The 19,637-nt window shown below is 35.8% G+C and overlaps 2 protein-coding genes across 5 annotated transcripts in view; both read left to right on the top strand.

The window, feature by feature from the left end:
* LOC133538009 (consortin-like) overlaps positions 1–13,169 on the top strand; it is a 37,003-nt gene extending 23,834 nt beyond the window's left edge. For all 4 annotated transcript variants that reach the window (XM_061879235.1, XM_061879262.1, XM_061879242.1 and 1 more), the window contains 5 exons: positions 913–979; positions 4,655–5,109; positions 5,359–5,535; positions 10,358–10,499; positions 10,599–13,169. In XM_061879235.1, the coding sequence (XP_061735219.1) occupies positions 913–979; positions 4,655–5,109; positions 5,359–5,535; positions 10,358–10,499; positions 10,599–10,810 (1,053 nt within the window). In that variant the 3' untranslated portion in view covers positions 10,811–13,169. The remainder of the gene's footprint in view (positions 1–912; positions 980–4,654; positions 5,110–5,358; positions 5,536–10,357; positions 10,500–10,598) is intronic.
* A 124-nt stretch (positions 13,170–13,293) lies between these two features.
* LOC133538037 (hypermethylated in cancer 2 protein-like) lies at positions 13,294–19,156 on the top strand. The gene is made up of 3 exons (XM_061879292.1): positions 13,294–14,730; positions 14,858–14,979; positions 17,155–19,156. The coding sequence occupies exons 1-3, from the start codon at positions 14,725–14,727 to the stop codon at positions 18,122–18,124; spliced, it is 1,098 nt and encodes a 365-aa protein (XP_061735276.1). The 5' UTR covers positions 13,294–14,724; the 3' UTR covers positions 18,125–19,156.
* The last annotated feature ends 481 nt before the right edge of the window (positions 19,157–19,637 follow it).

The raw sequence follows: 19,637 nt of genomic DNA, 5'->3' as shown, positions 1-19,637 counted from the left end.
CATTTTTTTCTCACAATAATTTTTTTGCCTAAAAACAAGTTCTAATGTCTCACTGAAAAAATTCTATCCAGCGGATGGTGACTTGTATTTAGTTTAACAAATTTTGAGTTGAAATTAGAAATACATAATATACTTGGTGAGATTGTGGGTTTTTCCAGTGTGGAATGCACATTCAGGGTGACACAATTACATTTTCATATTCCTAGTTACACACATGAGAGATTTGCATGAATTCCAGGACGGTACGTATCTTACCAGAACACCGGCTGGATTTTGAGAACAAGCTGCAGCGAACGTGTTGTGTGTCCACAGCGCTAAGGCGCTTCTAAGATACTAACCCTCAACTATGCTGCGCAACTACAATATGGTGGAAAATACTCCAAGTTTTTTTAAAGACTAGAGGAAAAGAAACGGTTGGCCCTGCTACGCACACGTTTGGCATAACGACCCAAAAAGTTATCTGCTAAAGCTTCAATGTAAAGTGATCGATCCAGATGTTGATACTTAGTGTAATATCAGTATTTTTTGGAGTCTTCATTGTTCATAAATTCAAAGGCAAAAGTAGTTTTTGCTTTTGTTTAGTTCACTTTATTGTGTTAATAATTGTGTATTGCGTAAATTTAATCCATCATGTGATTTACAAAAATACTAGCAAATTCTAGATTTAAATTGATAGGATTTATAAAAATGTGTTATTGTGTTTACTTTAGTTACTTGCTATAAAACATTGTCAGTTCTAAACATTGTCAGTTCTAAATTCTATTGTATCGGAGTGGAACCCAAAATCACATCAGATCTGAGGCAAAGACATTTGGATTGAGATCAGAATAAAAAATGTTGATTGGGTTAATCACGAGCTTGTACCTTTTTATTAGGTGTTGTAAAATATTTTATACTTTTGTGTATTCACAGTCTGCATCTCTGGACTTCTTAAAGGCCACCTTTAAACAAGGGGATGCACTGCCTCCGCATCCATCAGGTGAGAGAGTGAGCAAGACAGTGTATGTGTGTTTTTGAGGTGTGTGTGTGTGTTAGATATCAGTGATGTATTTTATGTTGCTCCATATTTGACAGAGGTGTATTGCTGAGACACTGTGTTCTCTTGTCGGTACATACAAGTGACACACACACTTGGAGTGTGATAGCTTGTTTAACTAAAGGTTTCAGTATCAGATCAGGATAACCTGTAAAGTATATTTATGTACAGTAATAAAATGTTTGGGATTTTTACTGTTTTGCTGTCCAAACCTGCTTCTCTAAGTGATAACTGGCCATTGACTGTGAACAGTGTTTTATAAATACTTTTACGACTACTGTACACTTCTTGTTTGAAGGCCTTAAGATATGTTTACGTTACATGCACCCAGGCACTTTAGTGTAGCTGTACACATTGTGAAATGTGTGTGTGTTTGTCTGTTAGACTGTATTTCTCAGCTTTTTGCATATACACTTCCTGCGCCCAAAAACATGTTGTTTTTTTTAAATCAGGATTGAGAAAAAAATTAGTCAATGTAAACTGGCTTGTTTGCTTTGTACATTACAGTACAGTACAGTAAATGCCATGCTGTGATTTAAAACACATTTAGTAATACTTACCCCTAGTTATGTGCGATAACACTGATTTTCTTTCCGGTCCGATACTAAGTAAAGTTTAGACTGATATCGGCGATGCCAATCCGATACAGATACTTGGCGGAAATATACCTAAAGTGTCTGGTAAAATTAAAACATTTCAAGTGTTGCTGCTATTGGGGAATCATCTTAAAACAATAAAAAAATCACAGGGTGAAATAAATGATTGCGTTATTCTGCACTGAATATCTTATTATTATCTTATTTATATTCAACTCATTATGTAGTGTCTCCAAGTAGCCTACAATAATAGGTTTTATAATACTGAGTGACTCATTTTGATTGCCAGTAATTTTTTTAAACTAATAACAGACTTACTAACTGCGCACAGCACAGTGTGACGCTGTGCATGTACATAAGTACTTACATAGGCAAAAGTAAAAGTAGTTCCACCAATTTTGTATCATTTAGACAAGATCTCAGTGATTTACTTCTTTCACATTGTGTTTCTGTTCAATGGTATACATTATATCTACTAACTAGAGTATCCAAAGTAACGATATTTTGATTTAAGAATCAATTAAAATGAGAGTATAAAGATGTTGTATCGGCGGTATAAATATTTCAGTGTCAATCTGCACATTACTAGTTACGACAGTGCATGACATGCTATGATTTAAAACACATTTGAGTTGAGTTGAGTTTGTGTTTATTTCGTACATGCATGCATACAACATGATACATCACAATTTCCTGTTTCTGTATTCAATATGTTTGAAAAGCAGTAGGAAGAAACAGAGTTTATTTAATCCTACCCCTTTTTTTTTACATGGAGTTGCTAAAAATTTTGTTCACTTCCTGTTTTAACTATTTTCACAATATATTCCATAACTAATAATATTAAAAATAAATAAATAATAATTAGTGAAGTAAGTTATATTTCATATGGTGAGATATATAAGATTATCTTGAAAATGAATGGATGCATGAAATAAATTCAGATTGTTTATCATGATTCTTTTTCTTCATACTTTGTAAACACTTTAAGTTTGAAGAGTTTCTTGAAGTGGATCATGTAAGTACATTGTTTGATTTATTTGGTTAATCCATTCCATAATTTAATTCCACATACTGATATTGATGAAGGTCTTATGTGTTGTACGTGCGTACAAATATTTTAAATTACATTTTCTCTAAGATTATATATCACCTAGTAATAGTTACGACAGTGCATTACATGCTGTGATTTAAAACACATATAGTGATAATCATGACCATGCATTCCATGTTGTGATTCAAAACACACAGTAATAGTTCAGTTCATTTATTTACTTCATTCATTAAAAATCTAACAAAAAAATACAATAAAAATAAATAAATCAACATAACATTAAAGTAAAATATGAATGAAAAGCAGCAGAAAGAAGTTAAAAACTTATAATATCTGCCCCCTATTTTCACAAGTACAACAATTGACTTTCAATGTTGGCGACTCCAAAGCCATATTTTTATTTTACAACAATTTAGCCAATAAAAATAAATAATTCTACTCCGTCATATCTTTTAATTATCATGATTTTTACTTTTTTTTTAATAGAGAAAGAGATTTACATTGTTTTATTCCACTGTGTTAGTTCCATAAACTAACACTTCTGATTGAAATACTTATATCCATTATCACTGTTATAAATCTAGATGTATTAAAGATCTCAGTTCCTCTCAGATTATAATTACTTTCTCTTTTTACAAATCGGTTTTGAATGTTGTTTGCTAAAATTGTTGCATGTGCTTTGTACATGATTTTTAGGATATTATACTCTACCAGTTCATGAAATTTGAATAAGTTTAACTGTTTGAATATTGGGTTTGTGTGTTTCCTGTATACATTTCCAGTTATGATTCTTAAGGCTCATTTCTACAGAAGGAAGATTTGATTTAAATATGTTTTCCACGCAATACTCTACTCTTCAATACAGTATGTTAGATAGATATACAATCAGTGAGTTATACAAAATATGCAATGCTTTTTTTTAGCAATTCCTTCACTTTGTGTAAAATAGCAATAGTTTTAGATACTTTAGCTTTTGTATCATTTAAATGTGATTTCCATGACAAATGTTCATCAATCATCTCTCCCCAAAACTTGATTTCCTGTGTTCTTTGAATCTCAACTCCTTTGACATATAATGAGCCATCCACCCTTCTCCTACTACTGCAAAAATCATAAATTTTGTTTTACTAGTATTCAATGATACTTTATTTACATCAACCCATCTTTTAATGTTGAATAATTTTTTTCCAACCACCTCTATCCAACACATCTGTAATATTTTGTCCTGAATAAAATAAGGTTGTGTCGTTCGCAAATAAAATACTCTTAAACAGTTTGGAAACCATGGTAATATCATTGACGTACACAAGTAATAGTTACGACAGTACATGAGATGCTGTGATTTAAAACACATACAGTAATAGTCATGACAGTGCATGACATGTTGTGATTTAAAACACATATAGTAATATTTACGACAGGCTGTGATTAAAAACACATAAAGTAATAGTAATTACATTGCAAGACATGCTGTGATTCAGAACACATATAGTAATTGTTACCACAGGACATGACAGCTGTGAGTTAAAACACATAAAATAACAGTTATGACAGTGCAAAACATGCTGTGATTCAAACCACATTTAATAATAATTACTGCACTGCAAAACATGCTGTGATTTAAAACAGTAATATTTAGGGCAATGCATGACATGCTGTGATTTAAAACTCATATAGTAATAGTCATGACAATGCACGTGCTGTGATGCGTTCAGACCAGAAGAGTTTTTTCTGAAGAAATACCTTGAAATGAACTTTCTTGACCAGAAGAAATTATCTGAACTACTGTGTCACTTGTAGCTTCAGACTGCCACACACATGTACAGTATCTATATGCAAAGTCATGGTAATAGGAAAGTAAGGCCCGTCGTTCATTTTACTGCTGCTGCCAATGGTATTAAGACACATACTGTACATTATTTTACACCTGACACTTCCTACTTTGTTTCTACTTTGTTTCTTTTCCTTCAGCGTATCAGACTGAATGTAGGATGCAGCATATAGCTCAAGATTTCTCACAGCAACTCCATTCCCCCGACAGTTCAGAAAAAGACAGGGAACACCCTGAATGCAATTTAGAAGGGAGGGTCGGTTTCCATGGGACTGAGCTGACTGAGAAGGAGGGCAGTGGCAAAGAACAAGGGGAGTGTCCGGAACATACCAATTCACATGAGGGAAACATGGTGTACCCCTCTGAAGATGGAGAAATGGATCAGACCAAGCCTGCAGAGCAGCTGGGTGGAGACTTAGGTCCAGCACAGGAAAAAGAAGTGAATAGGGAAGAAGAAGGGAGCAATGTTGGAAAATCTGCAGCGGCACTGAGTATGGAGGATGAGACTGAAGAAGAAGAGGAGGAGAAAGAGAAGAGGGCGTCCAAAGTGGAGACACTGCACAGGGAAATAGAAACAGAGGTGGAAGCTCAAGAGGTAAGACAAAATGAGTCCGATCAAGGGATGGAGGTACAAATGCATTGTTTGTTGTTATTTCAGTTAGCACATTTTTAAGATGGGTACAAAATCAAAATAGCTATTTTATGATTAGATTTAGCTGTAGACTTTCCCTCAACTGTCCAATCACTTACTCTGTCCCTTATTGAACGTTACCATGGGGCAACATCTGTTGCTGTTTCCTGAATGTGAATGTGTATAAGCACCGCATTCCATTTTACTCTGCAGGAGAGCAATAAAAGCTGCCTGCTGCAGCATGAAGCCCATCTTCCTCAAGAGGCTTGTCTGGAACAAGACAAGCTGGGCAACGAAGTGGAGCAAGAAGAATATGAGGACGAGCTAAGGGACGTCTTCAGAGAAGCGGTCACACTGGACGACATGGCAAGACTCATCACTGTAGAAGAAGTATGTACTTGCTCATGCTTTTATTATTTTCATAAAACACACAGATTAACACTAAGGTGCCACTTAGCTACAATATAAGAATCAGTATACCCAGCCAGTGTTTTCTCTCTGCAGATTTCAGACTAATTCAGTGTTTACTCTTATAGAAAAAATGATACGTCAGTTTTACTTGGTGTAGAACACTGCTAATGGTTGAGTTTATTTCCATACATTACATGTTTACACTTGCACAATTCAACATTTCAAAAAAGGAGAACAAATAAGCACAAAATATTAAATGTTTCCCCTTGTTCACTTCTTGTGTTTAATTTATCAGTTTTGTTATAGTGGAAGTAAAAGACCAAGATTTGTAATAATGAAGTAAATAATGTTGCTGTAGCCTATGGAGAAAATTAAATAAAGGAGTAGATAAAGGTGTAAATAAAACCTTGATGTATCGACAATGTCCTTTATTTGTGCTGAGTTGCCATTATGGTGTCTTCAAAACAATATTGATTGTTTGGGCCGTTCCATATACAGAAGTTCTTCCCAGTATGTGTCATAGGGAAGGTTCTGTGATGTTTATAGTTTAGTACAGCTTATTGTGTAATGCACTGACACCTAGTGGCCTTGGAAGGAGGGGTGCAACTCCAAATATTAAATTAATTGAATTCAACCCATTTCACCCGAACGTTAGTTAAATTTGTTTGTATTTTTAAACATTTTAACCTGTTTTTTGGTTGTTTTAGCCATACTGAGCAGCCTGGATAGAGATTTGTATTGCTTTCACGGTTGTACGGTATTCAGTATACTAATAAAGTAGCGTGGTTCTAATGCAAACGATACTATACTGCGACGGTGACATACAGAGCCAAGGCGCATAATGTTGAGTGTGTCAAAACACACACACAGAGCGCTTACAAGCAGAAACATGAAGCGGAAGAATTGCAAAAAATGGCAATTCTACTGATTAATAAAGAGGGTGCGTGAAGCGCAATAATGAGGTATTTGGGCTTCAAAACTATCAATGAAGGTCACTTTTTAAACATGGAAGCGCCGCGCTGCTTTGAAACATGGCTCACCAAAGGGGGCATTACTGTATTACCACCTTTGCTTCAAATTTAGGTAAACATTTATATAACAAGCATCCAGATCTGTAAAAGGAGTATAAGGAGTGACAGGTAATGTAATTAACTAGCTCACCTGCACATATTGATACGTTGACGCGCACACAGCTGGTTGGTTTGTCAATTATTAGCACAATCCAAACTGCCCACCCACATAACGTAAACTAATGCAAGTGAAATTACTGAATTTTGTATCGAATTCCTAAAATTTGTGTTTTATCTTTTATGATTTGTGTTTTTTGGGGGGGATTCACGTTGGCAGAGGGGTTAGTGCGCCTGCCTCAGAATACGAAGGTCCTGAGTAGTCTGGGGTTAAATCCCGGACTCGGGATCTTTCTGTGTGGAGTTTGCATGTTCTCCCCGTGAATGCGTGGGTTCCCTCCGGGTACTCCGGCTTCCTCCCACTTCCAAAGACATGCACCTGGGGATAGGTTGATTGGCAGCACTAAATTGGCCCTAGTGTGTGAATGTGAGTGTGAATGTTGTCTGTCTATCGGTGTTGGCCCTGCGATTAGGCGGCGACTTGTCCCGGGTGTACCTTCCGCCCGATTGAATTACCAAAGGGAATAAGCGGTAGAAAATGGATGGATGGATGGATAGATTTGTGTTTTACCTGCTCCATGTCTTATCGTTGTAGATTTAGCCATAGTATTGTTTTTAGTATTTACTAATGATTGTTTTTTTCTCATGAAACATTTAATACAATGTCATTAAAGCGTTATATTTCATTCTAATTTAATTCTAGAATATGGCAGACTATAAAATAATAATAATAATAATAGATTTGATTTATATAGCGCCTTTAAAAGGCATTTATAGACGCTCACACAATAATCAAAATAAAACATGATCATTATCATAAAAGCATATACACTATAATAATAAAATAACCAGAATGTGTATATAATATATACAGTTGTAAATTGTTTCTTGAGTGCAATAAGAAACAAATGTTTATGTATCAAAATATTTTCTGTTGACGAAGCCAATATAAAAAAAAAAATGTTGTTGCCTTGATTTTAATAAGTATCGAAATACATTTTGCTACCGGTACCACTTCCAAAATATTGACCATAATTGCTTTCATATGTCCCAATAAGTTATTATTCCATCTATGGCAGTGGTGTCCAAAATGCGGTCAAGGGACCATTTGCAGCCAGCAGACTATTTTATATTGTTCAAAAAAATAAGCACATTACACACACACACAAAAAAAATTGGAACTGGCCCAAATCCCCCCCCAAAATCGGACCTGAAAACCAAAATGAATTAATGTCTGAAAGGGGTTATATTGAATATGGCACTAATTTGCTTTGTTTCCTAGAACACAAAACTAAGATGTGGATGTTTTGTCAAAATAGTTAGGTATTTATTGATTGATCTTTACAAAATGTATTCTTCAATTTTTTTTTATATGCCAACCTCGTTGGAAAGTTTAGGACACTCCTGATCTACAGCATGTGGCCATTTTAGCACTTTTCATGACATCACTGATACTCTTCTGCAGTGGCATCACAATAAAATAAAAACACATTTACTAGTTGACAATTTAATTCAAATCAGATTGTTAGGGTCATGATTTGATTCAGAATCGATTCTTGATTCAACACAATTCTCTCAATATATTATTTGGTATATAAATTATAGTCAAACATTTTTAAAATGGGTTACAGGCTACAAAAGCTCCTCTTGGCTGCTGACGTCTAACTTATATGCACAGTGTTGACCTAATAAAAGTCTTTTCAGAAAAAGTATTATATTTTTAAAAAATCACAGAATATAATGAATCTATTCAAAGATAAAAGAGAAACTCCAACTCAATCCCAGCTCTATAATACTTAGGGTAGACATTTACAAAGCAATTCTAAATACATACAAATACAATAATTATTAAATACAATATTAACAAAAAAATATTATTAAAACCAAAAAATATCAATGCTATCAAAAGTGGTGGTTTATTTTTTTAATAAAAAAATGGGTTCTTAAAAAACATAGATATTGTGGGGAAAAAAAATTATTTCAATTCTTGACAATTATGCATCGATTTAGAATCAGAATAAATACAAATCTCGATTCGGATGAAAAAACGGTATGTTTTCGTGCACACCTAATAAATAATTTAATGCAACAGCAAAAAAAAAAAAAAAAAAAAAAACTATAACCTGCTACCCAAGAACGTACAACAATTCTTCTCAACAACGGAAGAGAAATATAACCTCAGAGAAAATTGTAACTTAAAACATTTGTATGTTATGTAGAATACTTAAAAGATTTAGTATCTCTGTATGTGGAATTGAATTATGGAATGGATTAAATAAACAAATCCAACAATGTACTAATATGATGCAGTTTAAGAAACTGTTCATCCACAAAGTGTTTACAAAATGCCAAGAAGAAGAACAATGATAACCATCCTGAAATTATTTATGATCTTATTCATTTCACTATATGAAATAAAACTTACTTCCATATTTACTATTCAGTTATTAATTATTTGTTAAATGCTACTATTTATCGATTATATTGTGAATAAATTGAGAACAGGATGTGAACAAAAGTGTTAGCAATTGCTATGTAATGGAAAAGGGGCAGGATTAAATAAGATTTGCTCCTTCTTACTTACTCCTTTTCGAACATGTAAAGAGAAACTGGAAATTGTGATGTATCATGTTGTAATTGTATGCATGTTCGAAATAAACCCAAACCATAACCATTAATTATTTGGTTTTGTTTAAACATATATTTTTATTAAATAAGTGGCAACAAATTCAGCAATACATATCTAGAATATGAATTTTAAAGAAACCTATGACCGCTCATTATTCATTTAAATATGACTATAATTTTGGCAAGTTTTCCTTTAAGTGTAAAATAAAGATTAGTTGATCCAGATAAAATTTCCAGCTGTGGCTAATACAAATCATAATAATAAATCATTGCTATTGTGATTATATTATTATTATTATTATTAGTGTATCCCCTGGGTGTTAAGTCTCCCACTGTCTTTAAAAACTAGGGATGCCATTTTTGTAACTTTAATTAATGGTCTTTTAACGCACCACAGTTACGTGCAATGAAATGCAAAAGTGAAAAATTTAAACATAAATGTATCTTATGCTGCCACTTTGAATATACATAATTTTAATGTGGCCCGTCACATCATTTTATGTGGCCCACAATGTCGCCTGCGCAAGGCCGGAAATAAAAAAGCACTTTCTGGCTAAATGTATTTGTTCTTTCAATTTTGACTGAAAACCTTTTGCACATGCATTTACGTATGTTGTTCACTCTAACATCGTCTGAAGGTCCAATCATTTTTTTTTTTTTTTTTTTTTTAGTTTTTAAAAGTAAACATTTAAATATGTGTTTGCCATCCTGAATAACAATTTCAATTCATCCATCAATCTGTAAAAAATATAGTATTTAAAAACAGTTGCCTTTGCAAATTGGGTAACACGGATATCATTATACAATTACTTTCATATATATTCACTGTGACATGTGGCCCTCTGAGGGCAGCATTGTGATGTGGCCGTAAAGAAAAATGATTTTGCCACCTCTGGTTCAGATGTTCACTGAGCGGAGGTTTCGTGCAACTTTACCGGCCTATTTTGAATCCCAAATATTATTCCAAGACGTCCATTCGTTTAACAACAAGTAACAATTTAGTGAATGAAGAAAAAACACATTTTATGTTTTTGTTGCCTTCCCAGATGTCTCCTGCCTGTGGCCTCATCTCCATCTTGAAGAAGAAACGCTTACCTGTAGATGATGTTAGCTCAGACTCCAAGCCCAATAAACCAACTGCCAAAAGACGGGTCCGCTTCAGAGTGGCAGATGATGGCTTTGACAATGGTATGCATTTGTATGCCAAAGGACATAACTTCTTATACAGATCAATCACTTCCTAATGAAATGTTATCTCTAAGTCGTTTGTCTCCTGTCTTTCTGTAGATGTTCGTGGGAGGGACTCGTGCCTGCTCCTCTTCCTGCTTTGTCTGGTTACTGTGGTGATCAGCGTGGGCGGCACCACCCTTTATTGCGCACTGGGGGACGTCAATTCGTCCGTCTGTCAAGATTTCTCCAGAAATGTGGATTTCTACTTTGGACAGATGCAGCGCGCCGTGACGCAGATCCAACACTGGTTTGGTCCAAGTTCATCGTAGCAACAGCAGCAGCAGCAGCAGCAGTTTTATGACTTGCCCTATGCAGGTTAGTGTCTCCCAGGTGTACCTGTTTAGTTTGAAGGGGTCCACATTTACTGAATGACTTATTACACCAAAGGTCTCTGGATTTGAAATCATGACTGAATCCAAATTTCTTACTTGACTCCCTTAAAAACAAAACAGTTTATGTAATTTGTAAAACAAAACAAAAAAAACCAGTTTGTGAGCGAGAAGGCTCAGACACACCCAGCACACACACATGCTGCACAAATCGTGGCCTCACAGGCATGTTGCAACCACAAGAGTTGCTTTTAAGGACGTCTTTTTGGGTGTTTTGTAAAAAACCATGCATTTCTTCACTATTTAGAATGAAATCATTATGTCTTAATCATGTCTTAACACATTGATTGTCATCAGTGAGGCATTTATGTGTTTTTTTAATGAGCTACTTACTTGGGGTAATGATTTTGATTTATTGCAGTACAAAGCACTGATCTTCTATGCATTGTTTTACCATGTAACTTGGACAAGCAGATATATTATATCTACTTACAGAATTACAGTACACAGGACAAGAATGTTTAACTCAACAGGTACAGACAGCTTTTGTTTTTATTTTGTTTAATATTTTCTATTATGTGTGTATATCAAAATGTCAGTGGGATGTTATGTAGCATTGTGTCAGCCCAGCTGTGTCTTTGTATCTCTCAGGATTTCTATATATAGTTCTCGTTTCTGTTCACTATCCAGGCCTTGTGTTTACCTCTGAACGCAACACAGGATTGTGTATCAACTTTTGTTTTAGTTGAAAGTCTACATTATATGTCTTACTTAAAGGGGAACGGCACTTTTTTTTTCGTTCACAATCATGATGAAAGACATGACGACGGATGGATTTTTTTTTAATGCATTCTAAATATTAAATACATTCAATCGAAAGCCTGCGTACAAGGGACCCTATGGGAGTCGTTCAATTCTGCCTAAAAAGCCCCTAAAAACATCCTATCACCTCCATTAGGGTTTTATGTACATAATGTAAGTATATACGTAATAGAGTAACAGGCACATTTACAATAACATTTACGTGTTTTGATCATTTTAAGCATACACGGCACATTCATTTTTAAACGTATCACCACGTTTTTTTTTTTCTTCATTACTGATTCTTCTCACTGCAGACTTATTGAGAGCCAACAAACATAATTTAACATCACTTAATGTATGAGGTCTGCTGTCATTAGGATGGTCATATATTCCCATTTAAGATGAAAAATGTATCATAATCCTCGCGAAGAAACGGGGTGGGGGGAACAAGTTATTTTCGTGTCGTTTTCGCCATTTTTCAGGTCCCAAATGGCGTTCAACGTTTCCCAACTTGGCAAGATTGGCACACTGGAAATGATCATGTCACCTCTATAAATACTTTGCCTGTGTTAGTGCTTATAACATTACTAATACTTGGTTAATATTGAAGTCACGGGATGTAAATGGAGTATTGTTGACACTTTTTATTACGGAGTTTTGATGGTTGTTATCGGATTTTATGGGCGGAATAGAGGAGCTCCCATTGGCTCCGCTGTAAGCGGATTTTATTAATGTCTGTTTAATATTTAGAATGCATTAAAAAAACAAATCCATCCGTTGTCATGTCTTTCATAACGATTGTGAATGATAGGCAAAATGTAAAAAAAAAAAGTGCAGTTCCTTTTTAAGCAGTATGCCGCAAATACTAAAGCAAAGTTTCAACACGTGAGAGGAGCTTCCATGCATAATTGATAGTCTTAGATCAGTATTATCATGGCACACAATGATGTAAAGCGTTTTGATTTCCTTCTTGTTTTTATTTGCACAAGTCTCCTGGCTGGTTCAGATGACTCCGATAAGTCTACCTATTTATGACTGGGTGGGTGCAAAGATTCCGTCTATACTGGCCATCCTCACTTAAATGATTGCCATTGCACATTATAATAGTTTTTCATCTTTTATGCAGGCTTTTTTTTTATAATGGAATGCTTTTTAACTAATGATGTGTAATTTGCTTTTATCCCTTTTCTACCTAAAATGTTCGGTTAAATTAGATTGTGATGTTTGTACAGTCTTCCAAGCACGGCAATGTGGTTTGTCATAATCTGATAACCGCATTGTTCACCGTGGTCTTATATTTGAAGAATAGGAACAAAAGTTATTATTCGGATGCTTCAACAGCACTAATTGGCTTTTTTCATGTTATTTGAGTAAGGATTACTATTGATAGTAATACAGTACATTTTTATTCATACCTGTGTATTTTATCTTATAAGATATTCCATCTTTGGTACCTGTTAATGTCTAACCCTGAAGTAAAGTATTTAAATATGTATTTAGTTGACTTTGTCACTGCTTTTAAAAGTCCTTGTGTTTGTGTAAAATTATGTATCGTCTCCCCTTTGTGTGTGTGTGTGTGTGTGTGTGTGTGTGCGTGTGCGTGCGTGCGTGCGTGTGTATGTGCACGTGCAAGTGCGCGCGTGTAGTTATTTTTTTTTTACCCAAATGGAGCTCCCAAATAATGTTACTCCATATAAAACTTCAAAGTGTGTTTTCTTTTGACGGATATGATACACGTGGCAAACCGTGTCTTTGTCTGTGAATTCAGTGTATCAAACACATGTCACTTTTTTTTCCAGACATATCTCATCACCAGCTACTCACACAGTGGGCAAGACTTTAGGGAGTCCATGTTTGCCAAGTTATGATTGTATTTCAATTGCTCAGATGCCAGGCAGAGTGTAGTGGTCTGTGAAGTGGAAGTGGATTAAGAGGCATGACAAGCATGTGGTGCGTTGGCGTGTCAGTCTAGTGCAGTGGTTCTCAAATGGGGGTACGCATACCCCTGGGGGTACTTGAAGGTATACCAAGGGGTACGTGAGATTTTTTAAAAGTATTCCAAAAATAGCAACAATTCAAAAATCCTTTATAAATATATTTATTGAATAATACTTCAACAATATATAAATGCAAGTTCCTAAACCGTGAAAAGAAATTCAACAATGCAATATTCAGTGTTGACAGCTAGATTTTTTGTGGACATGTTCCATAAATATTGATGTTAAAGATTTATTTTTTTGTTTAGAAAAATGTTAAGAATGAAGTTCATGAATCCAGAGGGATCTCTATTACAATCCCCAAAGAGGCCACTTTAAGTAGATGATTACTTCTATGTGTAGAAATCTTTATTTATAATTGAATCACTTGTTTATTTTTCAACAAGTTTTTAGTTATTTTTATATCTTTTTTTCCAAATAGTTCAAGAAAGACCATTACAAATGAGCAATATTTTGCACTTTTATATGATTTAATAAATCAGAAACTGATGACATAGTGTTGTATTTTACTTCTTTATCTCTTTTTTTCAACCAAAAATGCTTTGCTCTGATTAGGGGGTCCTTGAATTAAAAAAATGTTCACAGGGGGTACACCACTGAAAAAAGGTTGAGAACCACTGGTCTAGTGGACGCCCCACTTCCTCCAATGCCTGCACATTTCTGTTTCTAGTCAAAATCATGGTGCAGTCGTTCCTTGTCTGTCAGTCAATCCCAGTTTCTATCTACATTGTAGCACATCAGCACACAAAGTCCCTGTCCCTAACACATGTAACTATATCTGCTACAAGTCTATTCTCTGGGCTTGGTTCCCAGTTGTGGACCCTCCATATTGGACCATGGAGATTGTGACGTTTGATGCCAGCTCTCCCTATAAGCACATGTTCCTCCACGTCACAATTAAGTTTCCAGTTTGAAATGCATGTGATGGTTTTCCAAAGGGAACCATGTGCGTAAATAGTAGTGTGTGTATATATTCTCCATGATGGCCGTTAACTTTATTCAAGTGCAGGCTAGAACTGACGGTGCACAGGTGTTGTGTTCTTCCTGATCAAGATGGAGGTAAGAGAATTAGTATTATCCTTTTTTTAAATTCTTCAACCATGTTAAACTGTTGTCAACTTATGATTATAATGAAATATTTTATGATGCTAATGTAGTGCAGGGCCTTAACTCTATTTTCTTGAAGGCCATTAATAGTCACGCAACTTTACTGTTGGCATGCCTGAACCACCAACGGCAACAAGCTCGCTGGTGTGACTGTGTGCTCAGACAGAGACAGGATCCAGGACAACTCTACCCAGCACACAAGTAAGTACTGTCACCAATAAATACTAATACTCAGGTCTTTGAAATATGAAATTAAATTAAACACTATTGGTAAAGTTTGTTTTACATGTATCGCCAACATGTAAATGCAAGCTGATACATTTTAGGACAATCAGGTCATTAACTAAAGTATACAAAGTATACAGGACTGTCTCAGAAAATTAGAATATTTTGATAAAGTCCTTTATTTTCTGTAATGCAACTAAAAACATGAAATTGTCATACATTATGGATTCATTACACATCAACTGAAATATTGCAAGCCTTTTATTATTTTAATATTGCTGATTATGGCATAGCGCTTAAGAAAACTCAAAAATCCTATTTCAAAAAATGTGAATATTGCCTCTGACCAAATTAAAAAAAAAGATTTATAACAGCAAAACAAAATCAAACCTTTGAAAATGTAAATTAATGCACTTAGTAGTTGGTTGGGAATCCTTTTGCACGGATTACTCCATCAATGCGGCGTGGCATGGAGGCAATCAGCCTGTGGCATTGCTGAGGTGTTATGGATGCCTAGGATGCTTCAATAGCGGCCTTTAGCTCATTTGCATTATTAGGTCTGGTCTCTTTCAGCTTCTTCACAATACCCCACAAATTCAGGAGCTGGAGCCTATCTCAGCTGCATTCGGGCGGAAGGCAGGGTACACCCTAGACAAGTCACCACCTCATCGCAGGGACAACACAGATTAACAGAATACGGGATTTTTCTGTGTGGAGTTTGTACGATCTCCCCGTGACTGCGGGGGTTCCCTCCGGGTACTCCAGCTTCCTCCCACTTCTAAAAACATGCACCTGGGGATAGGTTGATTGGCAACATTAAATTGACCCAAGTCTGTGAATGTGAGCAAAGAATCAGTTAACATATTTCCAAGTAAGGAAATTAGTGATTTTTATATTAAATGTCTAATTGAGCTAAAATGGTTGAATAAAAGGCCAGCAGGCTAACATTACCATGCTAAAATAATGTAGGTTTAAAAGTACAACATTTGTTCAAATAAGAGCATAAAACATTAGCTAGCTAACATGTGAACAGTTAACGTGCTTGCAAGATGGCACTAAGTATCAAAAGCTATGATTTTTTTCCGATTTAAATGTATAAAATGAGCTTAAATGTTAGCATGCTAATATGGGAACAGTTGGCATTCTTGCAAGATGGTGCTAAGTATCAAAAGCCATGATTTTTAGGTTTGACCATATAAAATTAGTTAAAATGTTAGCATAAAACATTAACATGCTAACTTTAGCCTGCTAACATAGGAAAAGTTAGCATACTTGCAAGATGGCGTCAAGTATTAGAATCAATGATTTTTTTATTTTTTTATTTGAACATACAAAATCAATTAAAATGCTGATATAAAACATTAGCTTGCTATCATAGGAACAGTTATAATACTTACAAAATGATGCTAAGTATCAAAATCCATAATTTTTTAGTTTAAATATAGACCATTTGCTAAAAAGCTCCAAAAGCATATTTGCATGCTAATGTTAGCATGCTAACATTTGACCAGATTGGAGGAAATTAACAGTGCCAAGGCAATTCTATAATTTTCCTACGCCATGCCTTGCATATAATTGTATTTATATGAGTTAAATAGCTAAAATGTGAATAATAACATAATTTTATCATGTAAAGCAGTGGTCCCCAACCACCGGGCCGCGGTGATTTAATTTAAAAAAATATATTATTTTTTTTTTTAAATAAAAAAAGAATTTTTTATTTAAAAAAAAAAAAAAAGGTTTTTTTTCTGTTTTTTTTTTTTTAATTAAATCAACATAAAAAAAACACTGACGTAAAGTCTTAACATTCTGAGAAAAAGTCGGTGTAATACGTCAATAGAAATTCATATGTAAAAGCTACTATTTGGAATTCCCAAATTATTATTTATGTGGAATTTAAAAAAAGGCAATATTTTGAGAAATAAAATTGTAGTATTCACCTGAGAAAAAAAATTTAAAAGTTCTAATATTATGTTAAAAAAAAAATTATGTAGGAAAATTCCAATTGTAATATTTAGAGAAAAGTGTTTGAAGGATCCGATTGCAGCTGGATTAGGCTCCAGCACCGCCCGCGACCCCGAAAGGGATAAGTGGTATAAATGGATGGATGTGACAATACCACAAAATCTCAACTCCCAAATCCCCTCTCAGGTGTGTATTGGCTGCCTCCAGTCCAGTCTTGGCTGCTATGCTGTCCTTTACTGGTTCATTGGTGGAACTGCAGGCTCCTTGTATGGCTGACAGTGTCCTTGCGCTGGTCCTAGACTACATTTACACAGGAGCTCTGCCTTGCACTCTGAGTTGGAGACAGTCCGAAGGTCTTCTTGCTGCTGCTCACTTTTTAAAGATGGAGGACCTGCAGGAGTTTCTAATGAACAGTCCACAAGTGGATGGTGGGAAGAGAACCCTTGACGACCCTTTTGGGACTCCTGGAATTCATGAAGACGGTTTAATGTACACTTCTTTTAGAATGGATGAAGGACCTCAGATACTTAACTCCAGGTCCAGAAAAGAAGAAGAGCTTGTGAAGATGAGGAGAGAGACTGTGACCAACAGTACTTCCTCATTCTCGGTCATCCGTCACATCAGCAGAGGTGCTTCATCCCCTGGAAGAAGATCAGAGCTACACCCTGCATGTGAAGCTGAGGGACATGATCATCATCACTGCCTGACCCCACACGGGGACGTGCCTATCCCACCTGACTTGGACCTTCATGTCTCCTCCTGTCAGTCAGAGCAGTCCAGTGATGATGAGGACGTCGGCAGCAAAGTGAAGATGCTGTGTGTTGGTGATGAAGAGGAAGATGCACTAATTCGCAATGGAAAGTGTCCTGTGTTGGACATCCGTGCTCCCAGTGTGTCAGGTGACCACGTCCAAGCATCTTCTACACTCAGTGCAGGTGGTCCTCCATTCCACTGCTCCTTGTGCACTCGCTCCTTCAGCCAGCGAGGTTCCTTGAACAGACACGTGCGCGCTCACCTCGGAGTGCGACCTTTCCCCTGCCCACGCTGCTCTATGACCTTTTCGTGCCAGTACCGCGTCACGGAGCACATGCACGTGCACAAGCGCTGTAGAAACGTGGGGAATGACTCGAGAACCCCGCCTGTGTCTTCGATTTGAGGTTGTATCAAAGTATTTGGCCCTGTAGAAGCACTTACTTACTTCTGGTCACAGTTAATACATTTTTTTCAAGCCAAAAATACTGTATCTTTCTGCTTCTCAAGAACGATACTGATAACTGATCAACTTATTAATATTTTTTAAATTTAATTTGTGCACATACCTTTCTTTGCAACTGTTTTTTGGTCGGCTTGGTTACTAAAGTTTGATGTGTTGGCGCTTGATGTTTTTTTCCCTTGATGTTTGTAGAACATTCTGTGGAAATAGCTGGCAAAATGTATTCCTCTTGAAGGGAAACTGCACATTTTTAGGAATTTTTTTCATTCACAATCATGAAAGACATGACGACAGATTTTTTTTTTTTATTGCATTCTAACTTATTAAGTAGGTTATACATGTAAAGCGCTTTTCTACCTTTTTTTAAGGAACTCAAAGCGCTTTGACACTATTTCCACATTCCCCCATTCACACACACATTCACACACCGACAGCAGGAGCTGCCATGCAAGGCGCTAACCACGGCCCATCAGGAGCAAGGATGAAGTGTCTTGCTCAAGGACACAACGAACGTGACTAGGATGGTAGAAGGTGGGGATTGAACCAGGAACCCTCAGGTTGCTGGCACAGCCACTCTCCCAACTACACCACGCTGTCCTCAACTTTTGAATAAAAGTCAGCTTACAGCAGAGCCAACGGGAGGTCCTCTATTTTGCTCATAAAATCCAATAAAAAAAAAAAACAATGCAAAAAAGCGCCAACAATATTCCATTTAATCAGAATTGTTTTTATTGTCAAGTATATTCGCACATACAAAGAATGTGTCTAGGTGTGTTGGTGCAAAAATAGCTCAAATAAGAATCAAGGCTAAGATAGCAAGTAAAGTAAATTATATTTATATAGCGCTTTTCTCTATAGTCTCAAAGCACTTTACATGGTGAAACCCACTATTTACATATTTAAGCTACATTTAAACCAGTTTGGGTGGCACTGGGTAAAGTGTTTGGCCCAAGGACACAAGGGCAGTGACTAGGATGGCGGAAGAACTTAGTAAAATAAAATAAGAGATGTAGGGAGCACTTGGCAATATATAAAGAGGAATACATTTTTTTAATTTTTTTTTACAAAAACAAAAATCACACAAAATATACAGGGTGCAAAATATGTAAGTGCAGTAAGCATTAATGTAACGCATAAAAGAAAACCAGACAGTTTCTGCCTTTTGCATCGTTGTGGTATTTTGTGACTGGGGGCTGATAAAAGTTATGTGGGGGAGCAGCGAGGGCAGGGACATTGTTAAGTAGTCTGCCATCATAGGGGAATACCGGTAAACTGTTTTTGAGTCGGGATGTTTTGGTCCTGCTCCTTAACAATATTACATTGATTATGTTGGGCAAAACATTTGTTGTGCTGACATCCCCACGAAAAAAAGCCCCCCGGAAATCCAAACACCCATTAAAGACGATGTGAGTGCTTTAATTCATCAAAGTTGAGGAAGTAAAGTGGAATAAATGAT

Source organism: Nerophis ophidion, linkage group LG02 (assembly GCF_033978795.1).
Source record: "Nerophis ophidion isolate RoL-2023_Sa linkage group LG02, RoL_Noph_v1.0, whole genome shotgun sequence".
In the NCBI taxonomy this organism is placed as follows: domain Eukaryota; kingdom Metazoa; phylum Chordata; class Actinopteri; order Syngnathiformes; family Syngnathidae; genus Nerophis; species Nerophis ophidion.
Note: the sequence above shows the minus strand (reverse complement) of the source record. Positions and strands in the feature narration are given on the sequence as shown.

Excerpts from the sequence above, each read along its gene's own strand:
- LOC133538037 (XM_061879292.1), top strand. Across the intron at positions 14,980-17,154 it reads CAACTCTACCCAGCACACAA|GTGTGTATTGGCTGCCTCCA; the intron begins GTAAGTACTGTC and ends ATCCCCTCTCAG.